This window comes from Dunckerocampus dactyliophorus, chromosome 14 (genome assembly GCF_027744805.1).
Source record: "Dunckerocampus dactyliophorus isolate RoL2022-P2 chromosome 14, RoL_Ddac_1.1, whole genome shotgun sequence".
Lineage (NCBI taxonomy): Eukaryota > Metazoa > Chordata > Actinopteri > Syngnathiformes > Syngnathidae > Dunckerocampus > Dunckerocampus dactyliophorus.
In genome coordinates, this window is record NC_072832.1 from 25,980,001 (window position 1) to 25,994,382 (window position 14,382).

At 46.5% G+C, this 14,382-nt stretch overlaps 1 protein-coding gene across 2 annotated transcripts in view; it reads left to right on the plus strand.

The window, feature by feature from the left end:
- epas1b (endothelial PAS domain protein 1b) overlaps positions 1–8,407 on the plus strand; it is a 47,713-nt gene extending 39,306 nt beyond the window's left edge. The window contains exons 8-16 of one of the 2 annotated variants that reach the window (XM_054798017.1): positions 1,152–1,299; positions 1,386–1,588; positions 1,744–1,961; positions 2,126–2,236; positions 2,453–2,994; positions 3,070–3,160; positions 3,310–3,364; positions 3,443–3,529; positions 4,080–8,407. In XM_054798017.1, the coding sequence (XP_054653992.1) occupies positions 1,152–1,299; positions 1,386–1,588; positions 1,744–1,961; positions 2,126–2,236; positions 2,453–2,994; positions 3,070–3,160; positions 3,310–3,364; positions 3,443–3,529; positions 4,080–4,231 (1,607 nt within the window). In that variant the 3' untranslated portion in view covers positions 4,232–8,407. Of the gene's footprint in view, positions 1–1,151; positions 1,300–1,385; positions 1,589–1,743; positions 1,962–2,125; positions 2,237–2,449; positions 2,995–3,069; positions 3,161–3,309; positions 3,365–3,442; positions 3,530–4,079 lie in introns of both variants that reach the window. The other variant, XM_054798016.1, reaches the window with a different exon arrangement.
- The last annotated feature ends 5,975 nt before the right edge of the window (positions 8,408–14,382 follow it).

Sequence of the window (14,382 nt, forward strand, 5' to 3'; positions counted from 1 at the left end):
CAAAACAGATCTTGAAGTTGGTGATCAGATGGACTTTGTCCTGACCTGTCTGCGTAGGTTGCTATGGTAACGATCCAGGCCTCACCATTGATGCTTGGGAGTGTTTTCCTTTATGCAGGTATTCTCAGGGCATTGACTCAATCACAGCTGGGCTGTTCTGATTGTCTTAGAAGACATTTCACCTCTCGTTCAGGCAGACTTCATCGGTTCATGCTCAAAGACTAGGTAGAACAGCTCTTGTCTGACTAGATAGGACAGCTCTAGTCTTAGGAGTTAGTCTTTGAGATTGTTGTGCTTGTCTTAGAAGACGTTTTGCCTCTTTCAAGCAGGCTTCATCAATCAATGCTCAAAGACTAGGTAGGACAGCTCTCATCTGGCTAGTATGAGATGCTAGTCTAGCTCAGACTAGAGCTGTCCTATCTAGTCAAACTAGGGCTGTCCTATCAAGTCTTTGAGCATGAACTGTTGAAGCCTGCTCAGACGAAGCTCTAGTCTGACTAGATAGGACAGCTCTAGTCTTAGCAAGACGTAAAGCATAAAGACTAGGTAGGTCATCCCTAGTCTGACTAGATAGTCTCACTCAGACTAGTGTTCTAACTTCTGTGACTAGGTAGGACAGCCCTACTCTGACTAGATGGGACATCTCTAGTCTGAGGAGCTAGTCCAGCTCATACCAGATAGCAGTGTTCAGGTCGTCTTAGAGGAGCTACTAGATAGAACAGCTCTAGTCAGCCTAAGTTAAACCTAGGGCTGTCCTACCCAGTCTGAGCTAAATTAGATCCTCAAACTACAGATACACTAGCTAGACCTGCTCCTCAGACTAGAGCTGTCCTACCTAGTCTTTAAACATGAACTGTTCGGTTGAGAGGCAAAACATCTGCTAAGTCAACATAAACAGTCCAGTTGCGAGGATCCAGCCACTGAAGTAGTTTTGTCCACCTGTCAATCACAGGACTGACACAAAGAGCCAAACAAGACTTCACGACTTCCATGACCGTAACATACGAGTTTTTGGAAACACACAAGCCCTCAAAGTACTCAAACCCCCAACCTTCTTATCGATTAGCAGCAGTTGTAGCCACACAGCTACTGTGCTGGTGTCAAGTAGTCAAGCGTCTTAAAATGTCTTAAAGCGTCTTTGCTGCTTGCAGTGTGCACCAAAGGCCAGGCAGTGTGCGGTCAGTATCGCATGCTGGCAAAGAGCGGAGGTTACGTGTGGGTAGAAACGCAGGGTACCGTCATCTACAACAACCGGAACTCTCAGCCTCAGTGCATTGTCTGCATAAACTACGTCCTTAGGTAAGAGACGCACGCCACGTGTCTTTAAACATGCCCCCGGGCGTCCATCAAAGACAGCTCAGTGCAGCTGGCCTCTTGTCCTGCAGTGACATCGAGGAGAAGTCCACCATCTTCTCCCTGGAGCAGACCGAGTCTCTGTTCAAGCCCCGCCTCACTAGCAGCTTTTTCACCGCCGCAGCAGCAGGAGTTGCCGGGGAGCCTGGAGACTTCACCAAACTCAAAGAGGAGCCGGAGGACCTCGCCCAGCTGGCACCCACGCCCGGAGACACCATCATCAGCCTGGACTTCGGTCTGACTTTACTGTATTTTGTCAGGAAATTTCAAAAATGAGTGGAAAGTTTGAGGAGAGTTTTACCAGACGGGCATAAAGAGTGGAGCGCAAAGCATGTCATGAAATATACTCACGTATGTCACTTGGCTCTAATTGGTGATTCCCTCTGACAGGTGGTCCTCATTTTGAGGAGTCCGCAAAGCAGGCGACATACGGCCATCTGCCCACTGCCGCCGTGCCCCTGCCAGGCCCACCGTGCTGGACCAGTGAGAGCCACAAGGTTGTCTCGCCTCCGGCTGCAGGGGACATGGTTAACATGGTGGCCACTTTCACGGCCCAGCAGAACCCGCCGCCGTGTAGCACAAGTCCAAGCCTGAGCAGCTGCTCCACGGTGAGGATGGTACCAACGGCAGGGGTTGGGCAGGGGGCAGGGTTTGATGGTCCATTTTGCTGTTCTGGATACTTGTTTGATGACATCTGTGGTGCCGAGGCAGACATACATGGGTCATTCCTCAAATCCTGATTGTTTTCTTTGGTTCTTTGGTCTCACCACAGCCCAGCAGCCCAGGCGACTACTACAGCACCACTGACAGCGACGTGAAGGAGGAGCTAACTGAGCGGCTCTTTGCTCTGGACACAGAGAGCAACAGTCCCGTTACCACTGAGGTGTGTTTGTGTGTGTGTGTGTGTGTGTGTGTGTGTGTGTGTGTGCATGCGTCTCTTCCACCAAGAAGAGAGAAGAATGTTGTTGACGTAACGGTAACGTAACGGTTCATCCTTGATGATCCTTCACGTAGTCTTGTGGGCCAAGTAGATTTTTGTGTAATGCTCCACAGACACTCCTTGGTGGAGGTATCAAAGCATGTTGTGTTCTTTCAGAAGGACTTGAGTGACTTTGACCTGGAGACCTTGGCTCCTTACATCCCCATGGACGGTGAAGACTTCCAGCTCAATCCCATCATTGCAGACTCGGAGCCTCTGGAAGTGGGCGTGTCCATGGGGGGCTCTATGGGGAGTGGCGGCGGTGGCCTCCCTCACTCCCAGCAGATCCCCCAGCAGAGCTTCAGCAACATCGCCAGCCTCTTCCAGCCGCTTTCCTCGCCCCCTCAGGAGCAAAGCCGCTATCGGTCCCAGCCTGCCACTACCTCCTCCTGGGCTCCGGGGGAGGAGAGTGGGTCCGGCAGGGGGACCCTGGACCCAAGGGTGCGGTCCTACATGATAGGGCACATGCAGAATCCCCCGTACCAAGCGCCTGCCAGCACCCCTCTGTCTTCCATGGGGGGCATTCAGAACCTGCAATGGCCCCCTGATCCTCTGTTAACGTATCACCAACACGCCAACAAAAGTCACCACTTGGACTCTTTGTCTGGAGACCTGCGTTCGTCCTACCAGCAGAACCTGCAGCAGGTCCTGCAGAAGGAGAGGTGAAGGAACTCAAGGACTTTGCAACAATTCCTAAGGGTCCAGGAGTGATCACGTTTCAATGTGTGTGTGCACAGGTCCATGGAGGACTTTGGACGAGCTTACAGAGACATGAGTCCTCCTCCTCGAATGGACAGCGCCTTTAAACGCTCTTTCGCTCAGATGGCGGTGAGTTCGGCATCAGCACTGTGGACCGTCGTATGCTTCCAACTTTCTGAGAACACTTTGGAGAAAGATGTTGTCTTCCCTGTTCACTTCCTGGACTTGTCTTATACCTCAGTGCAGTGTTTAGTGCTCATGGTTCTTGTGTTCTTCAGGGTGAATGTAAGACGTCAGAAAGCATATGGAAGAAGATGAGGAGCAACGTGTCTGGTATGAGCTCACCTCTTATGAGGCAAGAGGATGTCCACATTCAGGTCTCAGCTGGACTTTGTCTTTTGGTCTTTTCAGGTTGTGGGATGAGAGGAGACAACAGGACTCAGTGTTTGGGAACTCTGCAACAACACAGGAAGTCTCAGTATCCAGGAAGTATGGCAGGTGAAGCTGAAGTCTTTTTGTGTGTGGACCTTCAGGGGTGAAGTTCTGCTGAATGGCCAGCAGGGAAGAAAGCCGTAGAAATTGTGATGAGATGATCTGTTGTCCTTATTTCTTTTTATGAATGAGTTTGAATCCATTAAGGCAGACCTTCCCATCTCCAGCGTGCTGAGCGTATCATGTGGAACCTCACTTTTTGGCATTAATCCGTTCAAAAAGGTCCGACAAAAACCAAATCCATTGTTCCCATAGGAAATAATGGAAGTCAAATTCATCCATTCCAGACACCAAAAGGCATTTTAGACAGAATAATTATAGTTTTGGGCGGAATCTGTCTATAGTGTCGCAGCTATCCATTGAGTCACCAACGCGTGGATGCTTGGTTTGGGCACTCGATTCCTTGGACTAGTTTGTTAGGCGCACTGTTTGGCCGTACGCAAACCGAGGAATATTTTTAGCAATATTTTTTGTTGAAAATCGAGGTGTGTGAAAACCAAGGTTTGACCGTATCAGTGGACATTTACTCCAACAAACTTCTGCTTCTCTTTTCCAGGTCTCGCCAGTCGCTTACTGGGTCCATCATTTGAGTCCTCCTGTCTGCCGGAGTTGACCCGCTACGACTGCGAGGTCAACGTGCCGCTGCAGGGCAACCTGCACCTCCTGCAGGGCTGCGATCTTCTGCGAGCCTTGGACCAGGCCACCTAGAAGGTCCACATCCTAACGCTGCCATCACCTAGACTTTGTTTTACGGCCACCTGGATCTTCAACACCACAAGCCGAGACTCAGAGGCCTCCATCTCGGACTCAAAGAGCCTCACTAGCCGTCTTTAGCCGCTATGACATTGTCCACCTCCACAAGGTGCTGCTTCCTCTTTATCCCTCAGCTGTGTCATATGATGCTATCTGACATGTAGACTGTGGGATTCACACAACACACGCGTCGTACCCTCCAATATGGAGTCTATTCGTAGCCCCGCCCACTCTACATCAGCTGACTCCTTTAGCTAAGAGGCTAATGCTAACGCTTTTGGGTCTCAAGTCAAATTCCAAGTAGGAAAAGTGTTTCTGATTCCCAAAGATAGCTTCGATATTTGACTGCTTGCCAAGTGTTTTGGACTCGTCGGGTCCTTGTCTCGGAAGACCACTCAAGTCCGTTTTCAAGACTCGTAGAGACACGTAAAAAACGAGTTATCCCCGATGACGAGCAGAGGAGCTGCTCTTGTTAGCATCAAGTGCTTTTCACTGTTAGCTAACATGTTGTCATTTAGTGCGCACTCATGAACACATCGTGCAGTACTAACATACTACATGCATGTATGCTAACAAGCTACATGCATGTACCCTAACACGCTACTGTACATGCATGTACGCTAACACGCTACATGCATGTCCTCTAACATACTACATGCATGTCCTCTAACATGCTACATGCATGTACCCTAACACGCTACATGCATGTACGCTAACACGCTACATACATGTACGCTAACACGCTACATGCATGTACACTAACATGCTACATGCATGTACACTAACATGCTACATGCATGCTGTAATAACACTTCATTGTCTTCTACTAGCACCAGTACAAGCTGCTTTTTTTCTTCTCCTTTCTGTGCAATTGTTGTCGTCACGGTGAAGCTTAATTGGTGCCACAGTTCACTCAAGTTGTCATGCTGCACACACACACACACACATGCACTGCAATAGGTGTGTGTGTGTGTGTGTGTGTGTGTGTGTGTGTGTGTGTGTGTGTGTGTGCGTCCATGTGATTGATAGCTGTTAGCACCTACTGGCAGCATCATGCAAAGGACTGTTAGGGCCACATTCATATAAATGCTAATAATGTTCTCACAATGAAGTCATAGAAACACATTAAGAAGAAAAAATAATCATATTATTCCACGGAACACAGTGTAATAGTATGAAAATAAATCTTTCTAACTCAAAAACATTTCTTCCAATGCCAGCTATTATACCATGACTTGGTTTTTGTAATATTATGAATTTAGTCTTGTAAATGTCTGACTAAATATAAACTTTATTGTGTTAAAATGATGAAGTTTTCTTGCCAAATTTACAAGCATATTGTCATAACGCTATGACTATATTATTATTACTTATTTTTTCTTGTAAGTTGTTTATCATAATCATAATGGTCATATTCCATCCTTATTCCTGTGCAAGTACAATTTTAATGTGGAAATAATGATTTCAATTTTGTGGTCCTAGTGCTCCTTTGTCGCATGACTAATGCTTACATTTTTGCTGAAGCGGTAATAAATAATCCACCGTGTTCCAAGTGTTCCACTCTCGTGTCAGCAGTGATCAAGTGTAGGATTTGTGGCAATCACTGAGACTTAGGAAAGCTCCCAAGCCAGCCAGTGCCGATGGAGGGTTGTTTGTCAGAAGAATCAACATCGAGGACACTTTAGATGAGATGTCACGGCTTTTATGTCTACTCTTTTCTTCTTTAGGGTAACGTACAGACCCCCCCACCCCACACCCAGCCTACAGTCATATACATATATACAGTATATATAAAATGCAACTATATGAAACATATTCTATATACAGTATATTCATATATGTGTAACAGATGCCAGCTGGTGCAGCGGTGTGATAATATGTTCGGTAAACCTCACTCCCTGACACCTTAAGAGCTGCACTGAACAACGAGTCGATATCTGAGGCTTTTAGCTGATTGGCTAGCGCTACTCGACTTCACCCTCATTTGTTGGGGACCCACACGGGCCACTGTTACATATATATGTATAAATATTTAGATGAAAAATATGATATTCTGTCTTTGGCCTCACTCGATGAGCACTTGCAGGTTGTGCACGTTACGTGTTTAAAGACGGGATGTTTGTAGCGTGGCTGTGTCCTGGTGCATGATCACTCGCCGTCCGCCATCTTTTTTGCCCTCCCTCCCCTGCATTTGGCTGGCCAGGACTCTTGTTGATGTTCGTGCTTTAAAGACGTTGCCAGATATGATGTAGCATTTTGCGTAGTGGTAATAAAGGAGGTAGTTGTTCACGTAAACACTGTATACTCTTTGTAAGTGCTTTGCTTCACATCATGCTGATATTTTCCCAAAGGGAAGCGCTCGTCTCACCTTTAGAACCCTTGGTTTGGAACGCATTCTGACACCTCTAGAGCCCATGAAGTCCTACCTAGGACACATGATGTAGACAGCTAGAACCCGAACCAGATCAGAGCCAGAACCAGCCCTAGCTCCACTGGAGTACACAATACAACCCACCTTGACCCCACTGGAACACCCTGGTGCCGTTTAACGGTATGGAAGTGGAGGGGGGGCATGTTGGTACATCATGTGGCCCGTGAGGCTGCTTTCCCTCTTCTAGAGTAATCCCTCCCCACTTTCACAGCTTCACTCTATCACCGTTTGTCAAAAATATATTCATTATTAGATCATGCATCATAGTTAAGCAAATATAAGGCATTCAGAAGACGCATTGAAAGAGGTTGTGCACTGGTCACTAGGTGGCAGTAATGTTATTGTAATGTTGGCTATGACACACAAGCACCAGACTTGATCGCCAGAACAACAGGATTTTATTGCAGCTTTGAATACAATAATCCCTAACACGAGCTAAAGCCGCTACTCAAAATTCAACTTCAAACCCTCAACGTCGCTTCCTGTTCAACACCGGATCACATTTACAACAACACACGTCTTAAATGTCTTATTTTCTTTTATTATGTCCGCTGTAGTGGGTAATAGGAGTGTAAAGGTGATACTATAGGGGTGTTATTTCATGTCTGGAGGGTTCTAATCATGTTTAAAAGCGTATTTAGAAGGTGGTAAACAGGTTTTCCGTGCTCTAACTACCAAAATATTCCTTTTCTAAATAAGGAATGCTACTTTTTGGAAAGGGACTTATGACGGTTGGGTGTGGAAACAATGGAGCGCCACAAAGGAGGGATTACTGTACTGTAAGAAGTGATGGAATGCAGCCACAATGAAGAATGGATTTGATGATGTGTCCGCTAGGAAGCCTTGACGACTAAGTGTGCACACGTACGTGGGAGAAATGCAGGTAGCAGTAAACACGACACCTCGTCCAAGCGAAAATTTCATAGCCGAAAAAGGACATCAATTACAGCGCTACCTTGCTTTTCCATAAATTCCTTCCTCATCATACAAAAAACGATTTATTTTTTCCCGTAAGAAATAATGTAAATCCAATTCATCCACTCCAGATGCCAAAAAATATGAAAAGCAACATTTTATAGAGAATAATTCTAGTTTTATTACATGTGGATTCCCTGGCTGGAATTTGTCTGTAGCGTCCCAGCTCTAAAACAAGCATCATCCATTCAGTCACCGACGCATGGATGCTTGCTTTGGACACTCCATTCCGCAGATTACGTTGTTAGCAGACGAGTTTGTTAGCAGACTAGTAGGCGCTAAGTTTGGCCGTATGAACACCGAGACATATTTTTGGCCGAAAACCGAGGTCGCACCGCATTTTCAACGCAGCGTGTCGTTTTGTACCTCGTGCGGACGTGAATGCTCGTTGCCGATGCTAACGTTGTCAAGGTCACTTAGCCGAACATAGCGTTGACCTTGGGACAAACTCTGCCCAAAGCGACAAAAGAATGACTTCCCTCCCGCTTCCGAAGACGATATCAGCATTTTGTCTCGTTGTATCCAAACAGGGTTTGTAGTTTTTCACTCTGAGCGTATTATTTGCACGTATTTAGTTGCCTTTGCTGATTGTGCTTTTGTATATGCTATAAATTGCTATGATATATAATATATATATATATATAATATATATTAGCTTTGTTACTACTATGTAAGAAGTTTGTTTTTCTGCACTGATATCTTCTTATTAAAGCATATTGATCTTAGCCTCCTTCACTGCCTTCTTCATGATGATACTGTGTGTTATTTGATGATATATTATACAGTACATGTATATTTGATTTGTAGGACATCTGATGACTAAATGAGGACGCGTCTCCATCACGTCCGTCCTTTGGGAGCTCCTTTTAGAACATTTGTCCAACACATTAACCCGCTGTGTTTATGTTCTGTTCCGATCCAAAGATACTCCAACTGGGACAACACACACACACACACACGCAGAGGAAGGAAGATTCTCACGAGAAAGCAGATGTTTGCGATGGCGTGGGGTGAAAAACACGTGTTGTTCCACACAGGAAGTGCTCTAAAGGTCAGAACGAAGGTGAAGAGGTCCTCTGAAGGTCAGGATGCTGAGAGGGAATGAAGAGATTGGAGAAATGTTGGATGTTTCGTGTAGGAATAAAGGTCCAATCAAAAGGAAGGTCAAAGATGTCCATGTGTTATGTAAGAGACGAGAAATGTTTGTCCTCACTTCCTGTCCAAGTATCATCAGGAAAGTTTTGCGCTGTGAAGAGGAAGTCCTTTTCCGTCCATATTTAGGAGTTTTTGTGTCCGAAGTGGGACGATTGAGTAAGAACTTGCGTAAGTGTCTTTGTCTTTGTGCTTTCAGACCCAACAATCGCTCCCAACACAATTCTTTGGGCCTAACACGGCCTTTCTTGTCACGTCCTGCACACGGACAAAGCAGACGACGTCTTTGTCAGCACTTGACTCATGGTACACAGCTTTGTGCCTCGGGGTCTCAGATATGACCCGAGGACACGTAAAGACCGCATCCTGCCTGTGGACCATGTTCGTGACAAAGTGTGTCCCTTTGCTGGTTCCTTCTTTTCAAAGAAAGACAAAGTAAAAGCCAAAAAAGAAGTCACGTCAATTTTATTCATATGGTGCCAATTCACAACACATGTTATCTGAAGAAACATTACACATGCAGCAGGTCTACGACCACGACCCTCATGTGCTTTAATGACAGAGCAGGTCTACGACCACGACCCTCATGTGCTTTAATGATGGAGCAGGTCTACGACCACGACCCTCATGTGCTTTAATGATGGAGCAGGTCTACACCCATGATCCTCATGTGCTTTAATGATGGAGCAGGTCTACACCCATGATCCTCATGTGCTTTAATGATGGAGCAGGTCTACGACCACGACCCTCATGTGCTTTAATGATGGAGCAGGTCTACACCCATGATCCTCATGTGCTTTAATGATGGAGCAGGTCTACAAGCGTGATCCTCATATACTGTAAAGATGGAACAGGTCTACAACCACTAGAGGTAGAGCAGGTCTAGAAGAACCAATTGAACCCCACAGGAGCAAGCGCTTGGTGACGGAGGTAAGGAAAAACTCCCTCTAGGGAAGAAACCTCGAACAGAATCCACACAGACTGCGGGGCAGTCGACTGAGACCTGAGCCCCCATGAAGTACGCTGACATCTGGCCGCCATCTTGCTCGAGGTCATTCAAGGACAAATTCTTTTTCTTTTTCCTCACTTGGCTGATTAAAAGTACTGCAAAGTACAGACAGGTTAGTTTTAGCCAACCGATGACTTTGTTGTTGCAGTAGTATTATTCATGAAATAGTCATTAGCATTTTGCTAAATTAAAAGAGAATATACTTATGTCATCTTTCTAGTTATTAGTACTTTTATCTAACATGGAGACAGTTAAGAAGAAAATAGGAAAAGGTTTTAGTGATGTATTGCGGTTAAAAACAAACATACTAATATTCTCATTCTCCCAAATCATTTCAGAACCGGTTTACTTGTTCAATTTGTAAAAGTAAAAGCTTCAGGCTGGTCTTGCTGGCGTTCATAGCAGACTTTGTCGCCATCTAAAGGAGAGAAAGTGTCACTGCTGATGAGGAAGATGAGGTATTGTAATATCTAATATGTAACATACAGGTATATGTACATATATAGACACCAATCCATCCATTTTCTATGCCGCTTGTCCTCACTCGGGTCACGGGGGTGTGCTGGTGCCTATCCCTGGTGACTTCGGGGGAAAGGCGTGGTACACCCTGGACTGACGGCTAATTGAATTGCTATTTGACAGACTTATGACATGCAAAGCAAGTAACTGGTCAATTTGGCGGACAACGAAAAGCGCTACTGGAATGTCATTATATCATTGTAATGACTACGCAAGTAGCTTTTTAAAAAGAGAAGACCGGAGAGAGCATGGTAAGTACCGACTATTTACAGCTGTGTTCAGTCTTGAGGTATTAATGCTGAGTTGATGATTCCTCTCTGATTCAAAGGCTATCAACCTAGCCTGACAAGCTCCTGTATCGCTGGCTTAAGTCCAACAGCATATTAATGAATATTTTGAAAACAGCGTGATAGAAGTGGCGAGGTATCACTGTACGAGTTAAAGTGTAAAGTGAAGTATTTTTGTGTGTGACTGACTTTGCTCTTGTCGTCTCTCTCTGTGCTTTCTCTGCTGTTTGGGGCCACTCGGCCAGGCAGCGAGCTCAACCTGCCAGCTAGCTAAACTGTCTGCGTGCTGTGTTGCTGTCATGGCGGAGTTACTGGAAGTTTCAGAAAGCAGTAAAAACTGTTACTTGGTGTTTTTTTATTGCTATGTGGTGGCACGCCATGACCAATAAAACACCATCACTGAAGGCAGCACCGTTGCTTCGTCAATGTTTGGCTGTGCAGTGCATGGAAAGAATCAAGCATTACATGGATTTTTAGAAAAACACGTGTCATGACAAGAGATACACAGGGATGCTAATAAACAGTGTACTACTGCTATCACTACTACTACTATCTTGTGTCTCAGTGCTACTGCTAACCCTCTTCCTGAATCCAAGTATTGCATGTATGCTGTGCAAATGTGTGATATGAAATGCATACGTTAAAGGGATAGTTCGGATTTTTTACATGAAGTTGTCAAAAAGTTGCAACAGCTTTGTGATGCAAATGTATTACTGTATTGAACGGGATTGGTGGTGCGCTACTATGTGCCATTCGTTCCTGCAACCGGAGCAGGAGCCTGGTTCGCATTGCCAGCAGTAAGTCGAGCCTGTTTCAGGTGAACATTGGCCTCCGCCACGGCTGCCCTTTGACACCGATTCTGTTCATAATTTTTATGGACAGAATTTCTTGGCGCAGCCAAGGCATCAAATGTATTACGAAAACCGGCCACAACTCGGCTCACGGGACGAATTGGGGGGAAAGTCACCATTGATGCACTACACTGCTGATGGGGATGTTATACAACTTCATGTCATCCATCACGGAAATGAATAAGTCAGCCGTTGAACACGGTGTGTTTGGTAATAGCTAACAACTAGATTTTCATAATAGATGAACGAGAGGAGAGCACATGTGTAGAATTTTATAAGTAAGCATTCACACAATGAGCCCAAAGGTGCAGCAGCGGTTAATGATAAAGACCAGTGGCTCCACCCCTTGTGACAAATAGAAGTACTTTTATATATACAGTGGAAGCTTGCTTAGTTAGCATCATGAACCGCCTCTAACCAAAAGGTACTCTAACAAGAAATTACAGCACATTGAGCACAAAGACTGGGTTTGTTGAGCCACTTCTGCCGTATACCGCCATGATAAACCAATTTTGTTTTGTTAATCTTTACGACATCCTTATTTTTTCCAGAGACCAGGAACAGGAACAGGTACTCCAGTCTTGACGCCTTGTACTCCAGTGGCTGCTGGGGAATCACCTCTACGTTAATGCAGAAAAGTGTGAATTTCATTTGTCGTCCGTCTCGTTCCTGGGGTACATCGTGGAGAAGGGCAAACTTAAAGCCGATCCTAGCAATATCCAGGCGGTGGTCGAGGGGCCTTCTCTTACATCACGGAAGCACTCGCAGAATTTTTACACACGGTTTATTCGGCCTGAGCCTCCCTGAGAAAGTCTATTCCAGGGTGCTGGAGAGAAGGGTAGGTTAGTCGAACCTCGGCTACAGGAGGTGCAATGTGATTTTTGTCCCAGTCGCGGAACACTGGACCAGCTCTACACCCTTGCAAGGGTTCTGGAGGATACTTGGGAGTTTGCCCAACCAGTCTACATGTGCTTTGTAGACTTGGAAAAGGCATTGGACTGTGTCCCTTGCGGTGTCCTGTGAGGGGTGCTCTAGGAGTACGGGATTGGTGGTGCGCTACTATGTGCCATTCGTTCCTGCAACCGGAGCAGGAGCAGTAAGCCAGCAGTAAGTCGAGCCTGTTTCAGGTGAACATTGGCCTCCGACACGGCTGCCCTTTGACACCGATTCTGTTCATAATTTTTATGGACAGAATTTCTTGGTGCAGCCAAGGCATCGAGGGAGTCCAGTTCAGGTGCCTTAGGATCTCATCTCTGCTATTTGCAGCCGATGTGGTCCTGATGGCCTCATCAGGCTGTGACCTTCAGCGTTTACTGGGGCGGTTTGCACCTGAGTGTGAACCTTCTGGGATGAGACTGAGGACCTCCAAATCTGAGGCCATGGTTCTCAGTCGGAAAAGGGTGGATTGAATGAGGTCCTGCCCCAGGTGGTGGAGTTCAAGTATCTTGTTCACGAGTGAGGGAAGGTTAGAGCGTGAGGTCAACAGGCGGATCGGCGCAGCATCTGCAGTAATGCGGTCGCTGTACCCAACTGTCGTGGTGAAGAGAGAGCTGAGCTGGAAGATAAAGCTCTCAATTTACCGGTCCATCTATGTTCCCACCCTCACCTATTGTCATGAGCTTTGGTTTGTGACCGAAAGAACGAGATTGCAAGCACAAGGAGCTGAAAGGAGTTTCCTCCATAGGGTGGCTGGACTCACAAGGGATATGGTGAGGAGCTCAGTCATACTGGGAGGGGCCCAGCATACAGCCGCTGCTCCTTCACATCGAGAGGAGCCAGTTGAGGTGGCTCGGGCATCTCGTCCAGATGCCTCCCGGACTTTTTTGTAGAGGTAGACACGTCGGATACAGTAGTGGGAGCGGTCCTGCCCCAGCGTTCGCCGGTAGACCAGAGGCTCCACCCATTTGCATTCTTTTTGCTTCACCTCACCACCGCAGAGGGTAACTATGATGTGGGAAATAGGGAGCTAATTGCCATTGTTCTTGCGTTGTGGTAGTGGAGGCATTGGCTGGAAGGTGCGGCCCATCCATTTCTGGTGGTAACTGATCATAAGAACCTTGTATACATCAGGACTGCTCAAAGACTCAACTGCCGCCAGGCATGTTGGTCCCTGTTCTTGACCCACATCAATTTCTCCATCAAATACAGACCCGGCTCATGGAGCATCAAGCCCTACTCATTGTCTAGAATTTTTGGTCCTGCTAAAGTGGACAATTTCCCAGAGACGATTGTACCTGTAGCCTGGGTGCTGGGGGCGCTCCAGTGGGAGGTGGAGAGAAGGGTGTCAGAAAGGGCTGATGGTGTGGAGTTACCTGAGGGATGTCCCTCAGGCAAGCTGTTTGTGCTGATGGAGTTGAGGTCTGAGGTGCTACAATAGGGACACTCTTCCAAGATGGCCTGTCATCCGGGTACAAGGAACAAGCTATCTCATCGCCCGCCTGCCGGTTCCCTACAAACGCTGCCCATCCCTTCCCGCCCTTGGTCTCATATCGCACTGGACTTCATTACTGGCCTCCCTCCTTCTTGTGGCTACACGGTTATCCTCAATGTGGTCAATCGGTTCTCCAAGATGGCACACTTCATTGCCCTGCTAAAACTGCCATTGTCCCTGGAGACAGCCCGGCTATTAGTGAGACATGTCTTCCCTTTGCATGGTGTTAAGGATTTTCTTACCAATGTATGTATATGCTCATTATGTTGTTATCTGAAGTTGATCAAACATTAACTGTGACTTTTGTTTGTTCAATGGTGTTGTGAAGTGGACTGAGAAAAAGCAGTTGAGTGGACCTAAGTGCTTCCCCCCTTGCACCTTGGGTGTGAGATAAGACCATGGTTGACCCCCGTGCATGGGCTTGGGGAAGAAATGGGCCATATAAAGGTCA